The sequence below is a fragment of the Bufo bufo genome, chromosome 1 (assembly GCF_905171765.1).
Source record: "Bufo bufo chromosome 1, aBufBuf1.1, whole genome shotgun sequence".
NCBI classification, from domain to species: Eukaryota; Metazoa; Chordata; class Amphibia; order Anura; family Bufonidae; genus Bufo; species Bufo bufo.
This window is the reverse complement of record NC_053389.1, coordinates 550178455-550199920: the sequence shown is the minus strand read 5'-3', so window position 1 is coordinate 550199920 and position 21466 is coordinate 550178455. Positions and strand designations below refer to the sequence as shown.

At 45.2% G+C, this 21466-nt stretch overlaps 1 protein-coding gene across 2 annotated transcripts in view; it reads left to right on the top strand.

Annotated features, from left to right (window-relative positions):
- RELN (reelin) overlaps positions 1 to 21466 on the top strand; it is an 841105-nt gene that overhangs the window by 253340 nt on the left and 566299 nt on the right. For both annotated transcript variants that reach the window (XM_040412563.1, XM_040412554.1), the window contains exons 4-5: positions 4813 to 4883; positions 11445 to 11477. In XM_040412563.1, coding sequence (XP_040268497.1) covers positions 4813 to 4883; positions 11445 to 11477 — 104 coding nt within the window. The remainder of the gene's footprint in view (positions 1 to 4812; positions 4884 to 11444; positions 11478 to 21466) is intronic.

Sequence of the window (21466 nt, the reverse complement as noted above, 5' to 3'; positions counted from 1 at the left end):
TCGAATTATTAAAGGAACATCATAATTCGGCACTTGCTGGGCACCCGGGTAGTAAAGCAACCTTGGAACTATTGTCTCGTCGTTTTTGGTGGCCAAGGTTGCGTCAGGATGTATTGGATTTTGTGTCTTCTTGTTCTACCTGTGCGCGCGCAAAAGTTTCACATACACGTCCTGCAGGGTCTCTATTACCACTCGTCATTCCCAATAGACCGTGGACACATCTGTCAATGGATTTTATCACTGACTTACCTTTGTCTGCGGGTAAAACAGTTATCTTGGTAGTAGTGGACAGGTTTAGCAAAATGGTACACTTCATTGCGTTACCCGCACTACCTAATGCTAAGACTCTTGCTCAGGTATTCGTCAGTGAAATCATGAAGCTTCACGGGGTCCCCTCCGATGTTGTTTCGGATCGGGGTACCCAGTTTATTTCTAAATTTTGGAAAGCTTTTTGTTCTCGTTTGGGGGTACACTTGTCCTTTTCCTCTGCTTTCCATCCTCAGTCGAATGGACAGACTGAGCGTACCAACCAAAACCCTGAGACATATCTAAGATGTTTTGTGTCTGAAAACCAAGAGTTGTGGTCATCATATTTACCGTTAGCTGAGTTTGCCATAAATAATCGTCGTCAGGAATCCACTGGCAAGTCACCATTTCTTGGTGCATATGGTTTTCATCCCCAATTCTGTACTTTCAAAGAGGGGGGGTCTTCTGGGGTTCCCGAAGAGGAACGGTTTTCGTCATCTCTTTCATCGGTATGGCAGAAGGTGCAAGCTAACTTGAAAAATATGGGAGGTAAATACAAATGCATGGCTGATAAGAGACGGTCGCCAGGTCCGGACCTAGGAGTGAATGACTATGTGTGGTTGTCTACTAGGAATATTAAATTGAAGGTTCCCTCTTGGAAACTGGGTCCTAGGTTTATTGGCCCTTACAAAATTGTAGCCATCATCAACCCCGTGGCTTTTCGCCTGGAGTTACCTCAGACTTTTAAAATTCATAATGTTTTTCATAAGTCGTTACTCAAAAAATATGTTCCACCTCTAGAACCATCACCGCTGCCACCCCCTCCTGTTGTCGTGGATGGTAACCTAAAATTTCAGATATCCAAAATTGTTAATTCTCGTCGGGTCCGCCGCTCTCTTCAATATCTGGTGCATTGGAGAGGTTACGGTCCCGAGGAAAGAATGTGGGTTCCTGCGTCTGAGGTAAACGCCGACAGGTTAGTTCGGGTTTTTCATGCCTCTCATCCTGGGAGACCTGGTCCTGAGTGTCCGGAGGCCCCTCGTAGAGAGGGGGGTACTGTCACGAGGGTGTCGAGGACCACGCCTGACTCCGTTATACCCGGGGTCAGGAAGTCGCAGCGGTTGGCTGCACGCTCTATTTAAGATAGGCCTGTTTTCCTTATGGTAGCTTTCTGGTTTTGCTTAGCAAACCCTTTTGGCTCACTCAGGGATCCGTAGCTCCTTCTCCTCAGCTGTTCCTTGTCCAGCACTCCCAGACCTCCTTATATTTCTCTCTCACACTTCTCTGGTTGCCAGAGATAGAGCTTCCTGCCTGGACATCTACTCTGACCTTCTGGAGCTGTGTTGCTGCGTTCGCTGGTAGTTGGTCCAGTACGCTACCCTCCAGATCCCTGTTGGACCTTTTTGGTTTATTGTGGTCGCCCACCTGGGTGTATGTGTTTGTATGTTTTGTCTGTCCTCTCCCTGGTGTTTCCCTCTTAGTGATAGTGGTGTGGACTAGCGATCCCACCGGCCTGTTCACTATCCAGGGCTCATATTAGGGAAAGCCAGGGTTTAGGCACGCGATCGCCGCACGGGTGAGGAACCCGTCTAGGGACGTCAGGGCAGTCAGGTGCCAGCCGCAAGGTGAGTTAGGGGTCACCACCTTTCCCTCTCCCTTGGGCAGGGCTTTCCCTGTTTTCCTCCCTGTGCGTGTCGTCGGTCATTACACCCCCATATGCCTCATTAGCCCCATATGCCTCTAATAGTCTAATTAGCCCCCATTGTGTCTCTAATTAGCCCCCATGATGCCTCTCATTAGCCCCCATTATGCATCATTAGCCCCCATATGCCTCATTAGCCCCCATAGGCCTCCAATTAGCCCCCATATGCCTCCAATTAGCCCCCATAGCCCCCATATGCCTCCAATTAGCCCCCATATGCCTCCAATTAGCCCCCATAGCCCCCATATGCCTCTTATTAGCCCCCATATGCCTAATTAACCCCCATTATGTCTCTAATTAGCCCCCATTATGCCTCATTAGCCCCCATATGCCTCATTAGCCCCATATGCCTCTAATAGTCTAATTAGCCCCATTGTGTCTCTAATTAGCCCCCATGATGCCTCTCATTAGTCCCCATTATGCATCATTAGCCCCCATATGCCTCATTAGCCCTCCAATTAGCCCCCATATGCCTTCAATTAGCCCCCATAGCCCCATATGCCTCCAATTAGCCCCCATATGCCTCCAATTAGCCCCATAGCCCCCATATGCCTCAAATTAGCCCCCATATGCCTCAAATTAGCCCCCATAGCCCCCATATGCCTCCAATTAGCCCCCATATGCCTCCAATTAGCCCCCATATGCGTCCAATTAGCCCCCATATGCCTCCAATTAGCCCCATTTTTTATAAAATAAAAAACCACTTACCTCTCCTGCTCCTGGACGGACGCCGCCTGCAATTTTCTTTCTCCTCAGTCGACTGTGCTCTGAACTGGCGCGCACAGCGTGAGGTCACAGAGCGCCCTCACGCTGTGCGCAGCCCTGCACAGCCGACAGCCGAGGACCAGGAAGTGGTAAGCACAGAGCGTTCACCACTTCCTGGTCCTTCGGTACACTAATGAGCGCTTCCATAATGGAAGCGCTCATTAGTATTCACCTGGGAGAATCAGCGGGGGGGGGGGGCACCCGTGGGGGCGGGGCGAGTCGGCGAAAATAGGTGTCGGAACGCCGTTCCGGCGCGTTCCGCCAGAAAAAAAGCCCTGCTTATATATATATAAAAATGAGTTTCTGTCTTTTCTTTATGCACGACCAAACGACTGGCCCGATTTTCAACAAATTTGCCACACGGGTACATCATGTGTCCGGGAAGGTTTTAGACCGGGGGTCTCAGCTCTCTAGGACGTACCATTCCTGAAATATTCCCCCAAAATTACCTCCATTAGCCAATACAAGCCTGAAAGCCTTTATCTTCTCTTTCTCTTCATATCAGCCAATAGACGCTCGCAGGCCCTTAGTCTCCACATACACACAGTTTTACTTCAGGTTTCCATAACAACTCAGCCATTTTTCTTCAGTTCTGTAGGTCAGCTTTAGGCTAGGGCTACAGGACGATAATAAGTCGCACAACACATAGGGCACATCTACGTTGCTACATGCAACCATCTTGGATGGATTTCTTGCGACTGTCGGGTCGCAGTCGCAGCATGTCGCAGTGTGACACCATAGCCTATCATTATAAAAATTGTTGAGACAAAATGTCACGTGACATATGTCGTCTTGTAACCCTAGCATTAAAGGTGGAGGTGACTGTTAAAGGGGCGGACGCTGTGGAAGTCACTGTTAAAGGGGCAGGCGCTGTGGAAGTCATTGTTAAAGAGGCGGACACTGTGGATGTTACTGTTAAAGGGGCAGGGCGCTGTGGAGGTCACTGTTAAGGGGCAGACACTGTGGAGGTCACTGCTAAGGGGGCAAGGGCCACTATTAAAGAGGAAACTGCTGTGGAGTTCACTGTTAAGGCAGCAGGGTATTGTGAGGTCACTGTTAAGGGGCGGGGCCCTGAGGAGGTCAATGTCAAGGGAGTAGGGTGCTGTGAAACTCACTGTTAAAGGGGCGGGCTGCTGTGAAGGTCAAAGTTAAGGGTATGAGCTGCTGTGGAGGTCCCATTTTAAAGTGGCAGGGGACTCTGGGGGGGTCAGTGTTAAAGGGTGGGGTACTGAAGAGGTCACTGTTGTGGGGGATACTGTCGATTATCTTTTAATGACACATACAAACATTAAATGAAATAGATGAAATATACCCGTGCGAAGCCGGGTCCTTCTGCTAGTATATGTATAAATGTATATCTACTGTATACAATGGGGAAACTTGAGGAGAGGTGATTAGGCAGCAGCGGCAGCGCTTGGCTCAATGGATCTTTAGAGGGGCTGTGGTCACTGGAGGGCAATGATCTTTTAAGCCTCATGCACACGGCCGTTGCCCGCAATCCGGTCCGCAATCCGGAACTGCAGTGCGGAACAGAGGCACGGAAGCACTACGGAGTGCTTCCGTGGGGTCTCTCTCCGTGCCTCCACATTGCAAAAAAATAGAACATGTGAGGACAGATCACGGACCCATTCAAGTTGAATATGTTTCGATCCCTCCCGGCCCCCACACTGACGTTGCCCGTGCATTGGGGACCACAAATTTCGGTCCCCAATGCAAGGAACGGCCGCACAACGGCCGTGAGCATGAGGCCTTATGCTCACATGTCCTGGGCAGCATCAATTCAATGTCAGTGTCTCTGTTAGTTAAGAAATCTGATCATGCTGCAGCTGCCCAGCACACATACAGTTCAGGGATTTGTTAGTGCGCTGAACAGTGACAGTATGATCAGAAATATTAATATGACAGTAAAATAATAGTATATTAAATTATTTTATAATAACTTGACTGTGTAAATGTGTAAAAGTGACAAAAATTAAATTTTGACAATGTTTCACTGCCTTAAAATTGTAAGCATCAATTTTTATGTATGACACCCATTGTGTGTGTGTGTACATATTCTGTATTCAGTCATAGATTTTCCTTTCTTTTTCTGTCTTCAGGGCTACAGCTACTCACAGAGGCCAGGTTATATTCAAAGATGCTCTGGCACAACAGTTATGTGAGCAAGGAGGTAAGAAATTGTATGTATTAAAATGTTATGTATATGTTGTCTTTTTGCAGCAGATATTCATTGTTGGGGATTTTTTATATTAATCAAAGACAGCTGTAGCAAAGCTTTTTGTGTATGCTCAAGGCACTTGTCCTCTCACAGTCATTGGATCAGTTACCTTTCATCTTTACTAATGAGGGACCAAGGGACTTCAGTTTTAAGGCTAATGGAAGATTTGAATGTGTCAAGGAACAAATCAGATGTACAGAATTATCCAGCGCTCATTTAATGTCAAGTAATTTGAAATAGGCATTTTAATACACTAATTACGTGCTAATTACGTGCTATTAATATGTAATATGAAGACCTCACTATAATCTATCTATCTTATATCTATCTATCTCAGTGGCATAGCATGGGTTACCAGCACCCGGGGCAAGCCAATTATTGCAACCTCCCAATCTGTCGACACACCCCTTTTTTACACATAATGTAGTAGATGTCAACGGCAGTCCTATGTAACACCAGACGTAACACAGTGATAACTCTCTGAGTACAGATAATCTAGTACATGGATAGGAGGCCCTAGAATTCAGATCACACACAGTGTGGCCTGAAGTCCCTCCCCCCAACCCTACCATGAAAGAAATATGTGGATGGACATTACATATATTGGTACAAAAAATACTGTAGAATACAGCAGCACATACAGTGGGGGAAATAATTATTTGACCCCTCACTGATTTTGTAAGTTTGTCCAATGACAAAGAAATGAAAAGTCTCAGAACAGTATCATTTCAATGGTAGGTTTATTGTAACAGTGGCAGATAGCACATCAAAAGGAAAATCGAAAAAATAACTTTAAATAAAAGATAGCAACTGATTTGCATTTCATTGAGTGAAATAAGTATTTGAACCCTCTAACAAAAAAAGACTTAATACTTGGTGGAAAAACCCTTGTTTGCAAGCACAGAGGTCAAACGTTTCTTGTAATTGATGACCAAGTTTGCGCACATTTTAGGAGGAATGTTGGTCCACTCCTCTTTGCAGATCATCTCTAAATCCCTAAGGTTTCGAGGCTGTCTCTGTGCAACTCTGAGCTTGAGCTCCCTCCATAGGTTTTCAATTGGATTAAGGTCCGGAGACTGACTAGGCCACTCCATGACCTTAATGTGCTTCTTCTTGAGCCACTCCTTTGTTGCCTTTGCTGTATGTTTTGGGTCATTGTCGTGCTGGAACACCCATCCACGACCCATTTTCAGTTTCCTGGCAGAGGGAAGGAGGTTGTCGCTCAGGATTTCACGATACATGGCTCCGTCCATTTTCCCGTTTATGCGAATAAGTTGTCCTGTGCCCTTAGCAGAAAAACACCCCCAAAGCAAAATGTTTCCACCCCCATGCTTGACGGTGGGGACGGTGTTTTGGGGTCATAGGCAGCATTTTTCTTCCTCCAAACACAGCGAGTTGAGTTAATGCCAAAGAGCTCTATTTTGGTCTCATCAGACCACAGCACCTTCTCCCAGTCACTCTCTGAATCATTCAGGTGTTCATTGGCAAACTTCAGACGGGCCTGCACATGTGCCTTCCTGAGCAGGTCGACCTTGCGAGCCCTGCAGGATTTTAATCCATTGCGGTGTAATGTGTTTCCAATGGTTTTCTTGGTGACTGTGGTCCCTGCTAATTTGAAGTCATTAACTAACTCCTCCCGTGTAGTTCTAGGATGCTTTTTCACCTTTCTCAGAACCATTGACACCCCACGAGGTGAGATCTTGCGTGGAGCCCCAGAGCGAGGTCGATTGATGGTCATTTTGTGCTCCTTCCATTTTCGAACAATCGCACCAACAGTTGTCACCTTCTCTCCCAGCTTCTTGCTAATGGTTTTGTAGCCCATTCCAGCCTTGTGCAGGTCTACAATTTTGTCTCTGATATCCTTGGACAGCTCTTTGGTCTTTCCCATGTTGGAGAGTTTGGAGTCTGCTTGATTGATTGATTCTGTGGACAGGTGTCTTTTATACAGGTGACTAGTTAAGACAGGTGTCCTTAATGAGGGTGACTAATTGAGTAGAAGTGTCTAACCACTCTGTGGGAGCCAGAACTCTTAATGGTTGGTAGGGGTTCAAATACTTATTTCACTCAATGAAATGCAAATCAGTTGCTATCTTTTATTTAAAGTTATTTTTTCGATTTTCCTTTTGATGTGCTATCTGCCACTGTTACAATAAACCTACCATTGAAATGATACTGTTCTGAGACTTTTCATTTCTTTGTCATTGGACAAACTTACAAAATCAGTGAGGGGTCAAATAATTATTTCCCCCACTGTACCTCTTATATCCAATCACGTCTCCTCTGAGGTACACTCTTTCCTCACCGTCTTCATTCGGAGATAAGACTGCCATGATACCTTCTTTCAGCTGTTGTCATAAGGAAGGACCGCTAATTACCCATGGTCTGAAACGCGTAACTGAACTTATCCTGTCATTTCATGATTTTAAACCACAAATAAAGCTACAATTCTTCGCTACCTTGGAGCTGGATTTTTCTTCATTTTCTGCTACACAATTATCGCATCCAGGTGCGCTATCCGGGCTCAGAGAGTGGAGGGGAAGGTGAGAGCTGCCTTATGCCTTCTTTGTGACTTCTTTCAGCCATGTCTCATCTCTGCAGAGTTTATCACAGAATAATTTTTTTACATTCCTCACTTTACTATCATCCTCCCCCTCCTGGTGCCTCAACACTGTCATCCTGCTGCTACCCCCCAATACTGTGCTTGTACCACACAGATAGTCCCCCATAATAACACACTCCCAAACTGTCCTCAATGGTAATAGTGTTCCCTGCATCACCCTTAATAGCAATCCCATTAGTAGTAATGTCCTCCATATTGCGCTCAAAACCACTTCAGCACCCCAGTATTAATAATGCCCGCATAGGGCTCCTAGTATAAATAAGGCCTCCTATAGGGCCCCCAGCAGTAACATGGCCCCTCTATAAGGTACCCCTATAAGATCCTGCAATAGTAATAAAGTCCCCTATAGTGTCTGCAGTAGTTATAATGCCTTCTATAGTGGCCCAAGTATTTATAAAGACCCCTGTAGTAGCCCCAGTATTTATAAACACCGGTCGTAGTGCCCCCTCTGTATTATTATATATTACTATAATGAATGCCTCTGTATTAGTGGTATATTGGCCTCCTCTGTATTAGAAGTAATGGCTCCCTCTGTATCAATAGTATAATGGCCCCCTCTGTATTATTAGTATAATGACCCCCTCTGTATTAGAAGCTTTGGCCCCCTCTGTATTTGAAGTATTGCCCCCCTCTGTATATGAAGTATTGGCCCCCTTTGTATTAGAAGTATTGGCCCCCTTTGTATTAAAAGTATTGGCCCCCCTTCTGTATTAGAAATATTGGCCCCCTCTGTATTAATAGTATAATGGCCCCCTATGTATTAATAGTATAATGACCCCCTCTTTATTAATTGTATAATGACCCCCTCTATATATGAAGTATTGGCCACCTCATTACCACAGCCTGTCCTGTCTGTCCTCTCTTTACTTCATGTCTCCTCATGAACTAAATTCCCCAGAGATTCAGCTTAAAGGGGTTATCCCATCTTAGGCCTAGTTCACACGAACGTTTGGCTTTTATAGTTTTTTGCGGTCCGTTTTTCACGGATCCGTTGTTCCGTTTTTGAGTTCCGTTGTGTTTCCGTTTCTGTTTAGTTTTTCCGTTCCGTTTTTCCGTATGGCATATACAGTATACAGTAATTACATAGAAAAAATTGGGCTGGGCATAACATTTTCAATAGATGGTTCAGCAAAAACGGAACAGATACGGAAGACATACGGATGCATTTCCGTATGTGTTCAGTTTTTTTTTGCGGACCCATTGACTTTAATGGAGCCACGGAACGTGATTTGTGGCCAAATATAGGACATGTTCTATCTTTCAACGGAACGGAAAAACGGAAATGGAATGGATACGGAACACATTCCATTTTTTTTGCGGAACCATTAAAATGAATGGTTCCGTATACGGACCGTATACAGAACACAAAAAAAACGGCCCGTACACCCGCAAAAAATGTTCGTGTGAACTAGGCCTTAGACAATGGGGGCATATCGCTAGGATATGCCCCATTGTCTGATAGGTGCGGGTCTCACCTCTGGGACCCGCACCTACAAGGAGAACGGAGCCGGGGAGAGTTGTGGCTGGAGAAACCCAGGGTCCGTCCACCACCAGGTGCAGCTCCCCGCCTCTTCCATTGAAGTGAATGGGAGCGCACCGCACATGCGTAGCCACCGCTCCCATTCCTTTCTATGGGGCCGACGAAAATAGCCAAGCCAGCGCTCGGCTATTTTCGGCGGCTCCATAGAAATGAATGGAGGGCGGCTGCGCACTCCGTTCTCCTTGTAGGTGCGGGTCCCAGAGGTGGGACCCGCACCTATCTGACAATGGAGGCATATCCTAGCGATATGACCCCATTGTCTAAGATGGGCTAACCCCTTTAAGTTCTTATCATCTGTATTCAGGATCATAATCTCTGACAAGTAGGAGAGGAGGATAAGGCAGCTCTTTACCTTAGTGTTGTAAAGTAACTTGTCCTAATGTGTGATCAGGACAGGTTTTGTGTGAACTAATGGTACAGCGGCCATTTTGTTTCCCCTGATTAATGCTCCCCAGACAAAACGAGCCATTATAACTAATGAAAGGTATTTGGGAATATATTTATAATAAAGTAATATTTAAGTATTTTAATTTTCTTAATTCCCGGAGAACCCCTTTAAATTGTCTTATGTTTAAGTACCTATGAGAGTAAAAAAGACTTGCTTCTGATATACTAGGCAATAGTATATCATACATTAAAGGGGGTTTTCAGGGGAATCATTTTTATTTAAAAACAGTTTTGGATGAGTTAAAAATTAATAAAAATAATCAATACTCACACTCACCAATCCTCTGCCGATGTCTTTCCGTTGCTGCTCTCCACTTCCTGCTCTCGAACTCACAGACAGGAAATGGCTTGGACTGCCTGGTCAGTCAATCCCTGCCTGCAGTGGGGACCCTCCACAGCCATTGATTGGCAGTCTAAGCTATTGCCATTTCCTGTAGAGCCAGAGAGCAGGTAGCAGAAAACAGCAAGGTCCAGAGCAGCGTTGGAACAGCAGCGGCAGAGATCAGTGAGAGTAAGTATTGATTATTTTTAACTTATTCTAATCCTATTTTTCAATTTATAAATTATTCCCCTGGAAAAACCCCTTTAAGAAATAGCTACAGATTAACCACTACCATTGACAAATGCAGTGGCTATAGTCATCTCTAATATTAAAGGGGTTGGCCACTTTCTGGTTACTGTTCTCCAGTGTGTTTGTGAGATGGTTATATGTTAGTTACTAATATTATCTTTGTTGCAATTCTGCACCATTTTCTAAATTTAATTTAAAACTGAGCTCTAACACTCCAGGGGCGCAAAACAGCGTTAATGATCTATTAGTGTTAATGATCTATTAGTGAACGTCTCCTTGGGGGTCCTTTACTATTGGTCATAATGTAGCATTCAAGCAGTATAGACAGTCATCATGGGACCATTGATGGTCTTTTTATAGAATTTTTACTCACTCCTAATGAAGAGGAGATACAGCATTTAAAAGGGCTTTTCCATCTCAGACAATGTGAAGGAGGGCACATCGTGCATACACGGCTGCCCTCCATTCATTTCTATTGGGCCTCGGAAAATAGCCGAATGCTGGCTCAGCTATTATCGTTGGCCCCATAGAAGTGAATGGAAGCGGTGGTCGCACAGGCAGGGTGCACTACCATTCATTTCTGTGGGGATTCCCATAAATTTCTATGGTGGTGGCCAGACCCGGCACTGCTGTCCACCACTTTGCTGGCTTAGATTTCGGCTGCGTTTTCGAGATAGGAGCGGGTCCCAGAGGAGGGACCTGCACCTATCAGGCAATGGAGATATATCCTAGCGATATGCCCCCATTGTCTGAGACGGGAACACCCCTTTAAGCGACATTCTGGGTGTATCATCACCCTTCTGCAGGCAGTTTCATGGGGGTGGGTGTACACGTTGACCACTCCATTTAAAGAGCGTCTGTCACCAAAATGCTTTTTACTGTCACTAGAGCAATCATTATGGAATCATATCATACATATATTACATTCTATATGGCTCATTTTTTACCATTAACTCACACTGCATCTGTCCTGAATGTTATCTGTGTATCTAAAAAAAAAAAAAATTTATGGACCTCACCTACAATGGGTTACACTGAATCTGCAGCTATAGCTTTTAGCCCATTAGAACTATTTATCCAAATGGTACTAACAAATGTAAAGTAAATTCACTAAAAGAGGTCATGCAACCAAATGTCCAAGGTATTCCCTTGTCATAAACTAATACAGATTGCAACCTAACAATTGGTGACAGACATATTTTAAGCTATAATAAAACAAAGCTACGTACAGTATGGAGGCATGCACCCAATGATTCAAAATTCATGGAAGACTATAAACTGGTCTATAGAAGCATATGTAAGTTGTGTTAACATGTTACTTTTCTTTCCTTTTAGCTCCAACAGAATCGCCTTTACGTCCAAATTTGGGTAAGTATTAATTATTAAATTAGATAAATGATAATAAGAGAGCTAATTTACAGCATTGCTGTTTTTCTGATGATCAATATACATATTTGAAAAAAAAACATTCTTCTGTGTACTATTGTACATTGGTCTGAATTTTCATCAGTTCTTTGTACGTAATCAAATTTTCTCCTTGGCCTGAGCACTATTGTGAATTCACATTTAACAAAGGAATAATGGGGTGACATTTTTCTTTCACGTTGAAGAAAACAGCCAACAGACCAAATGCAGACTGCCCTACTTTATTTTACCTCTTTATTCTATCATATTGTTAAAGAAAAACAAAAACTGTATTTTAAAAAAAATCTGAAATCAAGTGCTGTAATTCCCTTTTAATGCTCCTTAATACCTTTTTGTTCCTGCATTCATATACTGTAGTTGTATGCAACAGAGCTTCATTGTATGGAAAAAGTACCTACTCTGTACTGGCCAGTGTTGTCTCCATTGTTTATAGTGCCAGCAGCTCAGTTTGGGGAGACTTCATTGTGACTGGCACCTCTGTTATCATGTCTTACAAAATCAACCAATAATCCAGCTCACTGATCCGTAATCGGCATGCTGCATGCTGAGAGATGTAGGTTTACATCAAATCATAGGAAAAGAGAGAGTTCCAGTTCTACGATGCTTGAAATCTCGCTTTTCCATAGGTGAAATGTGTATGTCAAAATTCTTCTGTAGTTCAAGGTCTAAATACATTTAGATTTTCCAAAATCAGATTATCTGTTATATGACTGCTGCTTGTCCAGCAGCCCTCTGCTCCACTCTAGAAATAAAGGGACACTTCTGTCAGAAAGGGGTATTTTTTAACTAATGGAAGTCATTTTTTAGACTTTTTGGGCCAGATTTATCATTAGCTCAAGTCAGAATAATGGAGTGAAAAAGTTGCAAAGTTTTGCGCAATCGCTAAAACTGCGCACAAATTTGCAACTTTTTTCTGCTCTGCACTATGCTCGCCAGTTTTCTGAAAGTGGGCGTGTTTTCTTATGTAAATGAATCTCTAGACAGATTTACTATTGGGACTATTTAAAAAGTCGCAAAAAATCGCAAAGAAATGCGCAAATTCACTCCAGTGAGGACCATGCTTATCTTATGAGACTTTTTAATAGAACATGCAACTTTTTCGTAAGGACGTGCAACTTTTGTAAAGCTGCTTACTGACGGATAAACTGCTACCGTCAAACCACATTTATTACAGTCTTAAAGGGCCGATCATAAATCTGACTTGGCTAAAACTGACTTTAGCCATATGTGAAAGTGGAGTGAGCTGTCAGAGGAATGATAAATCTGGCCTTTTGTCTTTTTTAATCCCAGCAATGTTATTCCATTAAATATCAAATTAATAATATTGTCCTGCTGTAGCATTGATCATAGAGATAAAAATTCTGAACGTCACAGTAATCTCAGTTTACAACCCTGGATTTACTGCAGCATCTGTAATGTCCTGTTCATGTACGTTGGGATTTACTCCTGGTGTATGCCTGTGATGTATTCCAGCTGTATAGACTGTGACACAGTAAGGCCCCTTGCAGACGAGGGTGTCCGGATTAGGTCCGGATGCGTCCCGGTGCATTGTGGCAAACCTGCGCGAGTAGGTACACAATTGCAGTCAGTTTTGACTGCGATTGCGTTCCGTTGTTCAGTTTTTATCGCGCGGGTGCAATGCGTTTTGCACTAGCGTGATAAAAAACTGAATGTGGTACCCAGACCCGAACTTCTTCACAGAAGTTCAGGTTTGGGTTCAAGGTTGTGTAGATTGTATTATTTTCCCTTATAACATGGTTATAAGGGAAAATAATAGCATTCTGAATACAGAATGCATAGTACAATAGGGCTGGAGGGGTTAAAAAAATTAAATTAAATTAAACTCACCTTAATCCACTTTATCGCGCAGCCGGCATCTCTTCTGCCTTGTTCTGTGAGGAATAGGACCTTTGATGACGTCACTGCGCTCATAACATGGTCCGTCACATGATCCATCACCATGGTGATGGATCATGTGACGGACCATGTGATGAATGTAGTGACGTCATCAAAGGTCCTATTCCTCACAAAAGAAGACAGAAGAGATGCCGGCTGCGCGAACAAGTGGATTAAGGTGAGTTAAATTATTTTTAATTTTTTTTAACCCCTCAAGCCCTATTGTACTATGCATTTTGTATTCAGAATGCTATTATTTTCCCTTATAACCATGTTAGGCTGAGTTCATACGGGCGAGTATTCCGCGCGGGTGCAATGCGGCAGGTGAACGCATTGCACCCGCACTGAATCTGGACCCATTCATTTCTATGGGGCTGTTCACATGAGCGGTGATTTTCACGCATCACTTGTGCGTTGTGTGAAAATCGCAGCATGCTCTATATTCTGCATTTTTCACGCAACGCAGGCCCCATAGAAGTGAATGGGGTTGCGTGAAAATCGCAAGCATCCGCAAGCAAGTGCGGATGCGGTGCGATTTTCACGCACGGTTGTTAGGAGACGATCGGGATGGAGACCAGATCATTATTATTTTCCCTTATAACATGGTTATAAGGGAAAATAATAGCATTCTGAATACAGAATGCATAGTAAAATAGCGCTGGAGGGGTTAAAAAAAAATAAAAAATAATTTAACTCACCTTAGTCCACTTGATCGCGCTGCCCGGCTTCTCGTCTGTCTCCTTTGTTGAACAGGACCTGTGGTGAGCATTCATTACAGGAACAGGACCTGTGGTGACGTCACTCCGGTCATCACATGAACTTTTACCATGGTGATGGATCACAGGTCCTGTTCAACAATGGAGACAGACGAGAAGCCAGGCAGCGCGATCAAGTGGACTAAGGTGAGTTAAATTTTTTATTTTATTTTTTTTAACCCCTCCAGCGCTATTTTACTATGCATTCTGTATTCAGAATGCTATATAACCATGTTATAAGGGAAAATAATACAATCTACAGAACAGGTTTGGGTACCAAACATGCGTGATTTTTCTCACGCGAGTGCAAAACGCATTACAATGTTTTGCACTCGCGCGGAAAAATCACGCATGTTCCCGCAACGCACCCACACATTTTCCCGCAACGCCCGTGTGAACTCAGCCTTATAAGGGAAAATAATAATGATCGGGTCCCCATCCCTATCGTCACCTACCAACCGCATCCGTACTTGCTTGCGGATGCTTGCGATTTTCACGCAACCCTATTCATTTCTATGGGGCCTGCGTTACGTGAAAAATGCACAAAGAGCATGCTGCGATTTTCACGCAAAGCACAAGTGATGCGTGAAAATCACCGCTCATGTGCACAGCCCCATAGAAATGAATGGGTCCGGATTCAGTGCGGGTGCAATGCGTTCACCTCACGCATTGCACCCGCACGGAAATCTCGCCCGTGTGAAAGGCGCCTAAGGGTCCATTCATACGTCCACAAAATGGGTCCACATCCGTTCCGCAATTTTGCGGAATGGGTGCAGACCCATTCATTTTCAATGGGGCCGGAATGTGCTGTCCGCATCCGCATTTGCGGATCCGCACTTCCGCACATTGCCGGTGTCCATGTTTTGCGGATCCGCAAAACACTTACGGACGTGTGAATGGACCCTAAAGGGAATTGTATTTGGAGGCAGGTATTTTCTTCCCAGTGTGTGCTGCTGGACTAATTAGCAGTCAGGTAAGGTCAAAAACCGGACTGGATCGCAGGTGCCGATCCGGGTTTTTGTTAACACCTAGCTGCCTTTAAAAGACAGCTGGGTTCATGCAGAGGGGATCTCTGTATTGGGATCTGAAGCTTTTACCGGGGTGGAGGGCTGAGACCAATGTGAGGGGAAACAGGCTGACTAAAGCCCGCTGATGGACTTTTATTGGCAGAACAGAACGCATGGTGTGAACTGACATCATACTGCAAGGTGACTTTTTTGCTTGAAAGTGTTTTTTTTGTTCTGTGAACTTTCTAACGTGTGAATAAACACTGAACTTTTGGTTTAGAAACTGGTTGGTGCCTCTGTACTGCTTCCGCTTATCCTGTTTACCAGAGCGAATCTCCACAATTGGTGAAAGAGGCGGGCAATCGCAGTGAGGCTGGCATAAAGCCGAAATGTTTTTGTTGCATTTTTTTCAGGCTCTGTTGTATGTCCTGGAATCAGGGCCGGCGCTTCCATAGAGGCAAGGGGGGCAATTGCCCCCGGGCCCCCGAGTCCTTAGGGGCCCCCCGCGCCAGCCCGCAACTAACTTTAGGCAGGCAGGACAGTCAGTGTCACACGTAGATGAGCGCTTCCATTGTGGAAGCGCTCATCTCCAGTCATCTGTATCGCAGTCCTCAGGACAGAGATACAGATGGCTGTGCGGCAGGGAAGAGAGAGGTGTGTCCCTTTCCCGTTCTCTGATAGGCTGTAGAGGCCGGCACAGGCGGCGCAATGACATCATCGCGCCGCCTGAGCCGTACAGCGCGGGACACAGGCCGGAAGAGGCCGGCATCGCATCGCTGCCAAGGAGGTAAGTATAAGTGTTTTTTTTTTTTTTTCTTCTGTACAATACTGGTGGCTACTGGCAAATGATGGGGGGCTCAGGCTACTGGCACATGATAGGGGGATCCCTATGGCTACTGCCACATGATAGGGGGGCTCAGGCTACTGCCACATGATAGGGGAATCCCTATGGCTACTGCCACATGATAGGGGGGCTCTATGGCTACTGGCACATGATGGGGGGGGGCCCTATGGCTACTGGCACATGATGTGGGGGGGCCCTATGGCTACTGGCACATGATGTGGGGGGGGGCTCAGGCTACTGGCACATGATATAGGGGGACTCTGGCTACTGGCACATGATATAGGGGGGCTTTGGCTACTGGCACATGATATAGGGGGCCTCTGGCTCCTGGCACATGATATGGGGGGGCTCTGGCTACTGGCACATGATATAGGGGGACTCTGGCTACTGGCACATGATATAGGGGGGCTCTGGCTACTGGCACATGATATAGGGGGGCTCTGGCTACTGGCACATGATATAGGGGGGCTCTGGCTACTGGCACATGATATAAGGGGGCTCTGGCTACTGGCACATGATATAGGGGGGCTCTGGCTACTGGCACATGATTGGGGGGCATCTATGAGGGCACATTTTACTGGCACATAATTGGTGGCACTATAGGGGCATCTACTGAGGCCACAAAGAACGGTTATTTTATATGGGGGCTCTGTATAGGGACATTTTATACTGGGACACATTGTGGTGGGTACTATGGGGAAGGGGGGAGAGGACTACTATGGGGGGCACTGAGAAGGGGTATTTTATGCTTACAAATTATGGGGGACACTGAGGGCATCTACTGGGGCACTATATATCGGGCATTTTATACTGGTACATTATGGGGGGCACTAGGGGGGAGAGGAGCACTATGGGGGCATTTACTGGGGTCACTATATAGGGGTATTTTATACTGGCACATTATGGAGGCACTATTGGGACATTAGCTCAACTGGGGGCATTACAAGGGGGTATTTTTTGCACTGTCACATTATAAGGAGAATTATTTCTACTGGGGGGGGGGGGGGCTTTATTACTCCCCCATGGTAGGACCCCCTAGTAGCAGCACCAGCCTCTCCCTGCTCTGCTATCCCTCTGCCCATTCTCCAAATCCTTATTATGAAATATTTCTCATTAGGATAAAACACAACATCAGCTCCGCCGAGCCCGCGGCCAAAGTGTGGAAGTGGTGTCCGAGATCCCCAAGGGTCAAGCCAAGTAATTGTAAGTTGTCATATGAAATATATGTTTGTTATACACATATAGTCTACACTGTGCCCCAAAATATACAGTTTCTTCTGTAAAAGTCATCAAGTGTCATGGGGGGGGGCCCTTTTTGTTTTTCGCCCCAGGGCCCCATTTCACCTAGAACCGGCCTGCCTGGAATAAGCCTGCTAAGTTGCAACCAGCATCACGGGACAAAATGGAGGAGATGATTAAGCAGCTGGTGCAGGCCAACCTAAGGCACCAACAGGCCATGGAGCAGCAGCAGGAGACTAACAGACAACTGCTTGTCACAAAAATGGGGTAGGGAGTAGTACACCCCTGACTGCCACCCACGCCTCTGTCCCTGCCTACTTGCACTTACTCGTCCTAGATATCGAAGCGCAACTGGGCGGCGGTTCCTAACTTAAGTAAGTGCGGAAAGGACAAACATGACAGACAATACAGAAAGTCCAGGTAGCAGAAGTCAACACTTGGAAGTCGCAGTAGAACCAAGGAGCAGTCAAAGTGAGTCAAAACCCGAGCCAGGAGTCAAACCAGGAGATAACAGCAAGATACAAGGAGCGGGCGAGGAAGAGTCAAAACACGAGTTGGGAGTCAATACCAGGAGATACCACAATACACAAGGAGCAGACGAGAACGAGTCAAAACGCGGGCCGAGAGTCAATACCAAAATCAGAGAAAATAATGCAGCAGTTTACACTAGGTAAGGACCTTAATCACAGGCAACATGTGGCCAGCAGGCTACCTGTTAAATAGTGAGGAGTAGGAGTCATGTGACGTGGCCAGCATCACATGACTCGCTCTCCTGTATCCAGCTGAGCTCCGAGTGCTCAGCTTGGTGCTCAGACTCAGCCCTGTTACCATGGGAGCCGGTGACGCCAGTCACGCAGGAAAGACGTGCGCGGCGGGGTCCTCCCCGCCCCTTGTTATTCTGGAGACGAGGACGCAGCACGTGTCCTCGCTCCGATCTACCTGCAGGACGCCATCGAAGCTGAGGAGAAGGAGCGCCTCGTCGGCGCCCTGTGACACTGCTAGAGACTAAAACCTTGGAAGGTTAGGGAGACCTGTACTGAGAACAGCCCGCGGCCGGTTTATCTAGGGGAAGAGATTCCGGTCCCTCTGCTACAGGGGAAGCGACTGCCGCAGAAAAGATTATTGACAGCCTTTTCCGCTAAACAGGCCAGGGAGTTTGTTAGTCGGAATACGGATGTGTTCTAGGAGCTCCCTGAATGCCCTTCCGTAACCCACCGTGATATTGTCACTGAGCTCCAGGCAAAAGTCTGGTTAAAGCCGTACCGGGTGCCCGTGCGAGCCATCTCTAAAGGAGCTATACGGGGTTGTCCGTGGCCTGTCACCACCTGGACAAAGAGAAGAAGTCACGGGTCACCAGATGGCTCTGGGCACTGCAGAACTTTGAGTTCATGGTGGAGCACAGAGCAGGTCGTTTGCAGGGAAACGTGGAGGCACTGTCCCGGGTGCACTGTTTATGCATGTGTTCACCCCCTCAAGGTTGAACAAAGGGGAGGGGGGTATGTGACACTGTAAAGGGTATTGTATTGTGTGTGTGCTGCTGGACTAATTAGCAGTCAGGTAAGGTCAAACACCAGACTGGATCGCAGATGCCGATCCGGGTTTTTGTTAACACCTAGCTGTTAACACCTTTAAAAGACAGCTGGGTTCATGCAGAGGGGATCTCTGTATTGGGATCTGAAGCTTGTGCCGGGGTGGAGGGCTGAGACCCATGTGAGGGGAAACAGGCCGACTAAAGCCTGCTGATTGACTCTTATTGGCAGAACAGGCCTCATGGTGTGAACTGACACCAATACTGCAAGGTGACTTTTTTGCTTGAAAATTTTTGTTTTTGTTCTGTGAACTTTCTAACGTGTGAATAAACACTGAAGTTTTGGTTTACATACTGGTTTGTGCCTCTATACTGTGTCTGCTTATCCTGTTTACCAGAGCGAATCCCCACAAGGCATACAATGTGATACGTCACCCATAGGCTCCGATGGTAGTAAATATGAATAATGCATAGATTTTTTTTACTGTCTAACTTTGTATACTATGCTGTTCAATACCATAAAATGGCATTCAACATGTACCAGCCCAACAGTGGCCAAAATGAAACTCTTGGCCTCCATTGGGGAAATGGAGGGTCTGTGAATACGTTTCATGTACAATATGCACTGGAAGCTTTTCGCAGTGTATTGTATATGCCAAACATAGGCCCAATACATAACTGCCCTGATCTGAGCACTGGGAAAGCTGGGCTATACTACAGCTCTGTAGTTTTTACTGACTGTTAGTAAAGCTGTGCCAATCCTGCTCACTGCTAATGTCACCCTGATTGCACTGACCAGAATAGTGTCCTGGCCTGCCTCCCCCTGCATGTCGACCGAGCGCTTGTTCTTTATGCAAGAACTCACCTACAATGAGTTACAAATCGAATTAGAAGGGTATATCAGGAGTAGCACTGCTGTGATTATCAGATGTTGTAGTATGTCAGATATAGCCGTGATAACGCTTCTGCAACACTACGCGTTTGACAGGACACAAACTAAGTACTGCCAAATCTGGAATGTTAAACTCTGTTACATCTGAAAAATGCAGCCTTATTGCATCACTAGTGTATCTGACAGGACACAATTTTGAGTAACATTTAGCAGAGCTGGTTGTGTGTCCTCGCTTAGAAGGGGTTTTTCAGTAATGTTAATTTTTAAGCAAGTGCCCGCAGCCTGCCCCCTGGTACAGAAGATTTATACTTACCAGCTACATGCTGCTCCTCCTTGTTGCCTCCACTGTCTCCATCTTAAGGTCCCCACACTGTTTACATCCAGCAGTGCATGGGCATGGTCACATGCACTGCTCCAGCCAATTACTGACTTCGGCGGTGATGTGGCTACAAGCAGCATATCGCCTATGAAGCTAGTTATTTGGCCTGAGCAGTGCCTGTGACCATGCCCATGCAATGTCAGACGAGCACCATACATTTAAAGCGATTGGGTCTTTAAAGATGGTGCCACTCATAGCCGCAGGGTGCTTGCTGTAATGTCTGCAGTCAGTGATAATGCTGATTGCAAACATTTAACCTCTCTGACTCTGTGGTGACCACAGGATCTGAGCGCTGCAAACCTGGGATCGCTGCCCAAGCTGGAACGCCCCCTCCCCCCCCCCCCTCCATGGCGATCAGGGGAGCTGTTGGTTGTTTCTAATACCCTGGGTAGAGATTGCATGGTCAGGAACCCTGGGTTGGAGGTTAAGAAAAGTTTAAAAACTTAATAAAAGTTTTAAAAACACTAAAAATTTTAAATATAACAATTCATATCCCCATAATAAAAATAAATAAACAAAAAGATTAGGACAGTAGGCATCGCCATGTCCCAAAATGCCCAAACTTTTAAAATATATGAATGTATTGCCGCTTATGGTGAACGCTGTATTGGAAAGAAATTCAAATGGTCAATTTGTATTATTTTTGTCGATTCACCTCCCAAAAAATTGAATAAAAAGTGATCAAAAAGTAACACACATACCAAAATAGGATCTATAAAAACTACAGACCACCCCACAAAAACGAGCTCCCACACAGTTTCGTAGAGGTAAATATAAAAAGTTATAGGTGTCAGAATATGGAGACATAGAGTGTTTTTTTTTTTTGTTTTTTTTTAGAATTAAAATACAAGAAAAAAATATAAATGTGCTATCGCTGTAATTGTACTGACTGGAGAATGGAGCAGGTCAGTTTTATTCAATAGGGAACACTTGTAAAATGAAACCCATAAAACTGGTAAAAAAATTTTTTTACATTTCCACACCATTTGTCATTTTCTTTCCAGCTTCCCAATACGTATGCAATACTAAATGGTGCCTTTAGAAAGCACAACTTGTCGCGCAAAAACAAACCCCTATACGGCTATGTGATCAGAAAAATAAAAAAGTTATGGCTCTGGGAAGGCAGGGAGTGAAAAGCGAAAAAACAAAAATGGAAAATCTCTCAGGCCTGAAAGGGTAAAGTAGCAGCGATGTAGCAGTGTTGAGTCTGTCAGTTTTAGCTGAGTTTGGTATGTTGATATAGCCATTTGACTGTGTATTTGTTTGGCCCCATTTCTAAGTACATGAAATTTATTGATTCATTTTTTTGTGAACTTCTGTATTTCAATATTAAAAAAATAAAAAGAAGTGGTAAAAAGAACCATGAGAGGTCTAGGAAGCACAGTATCCAAA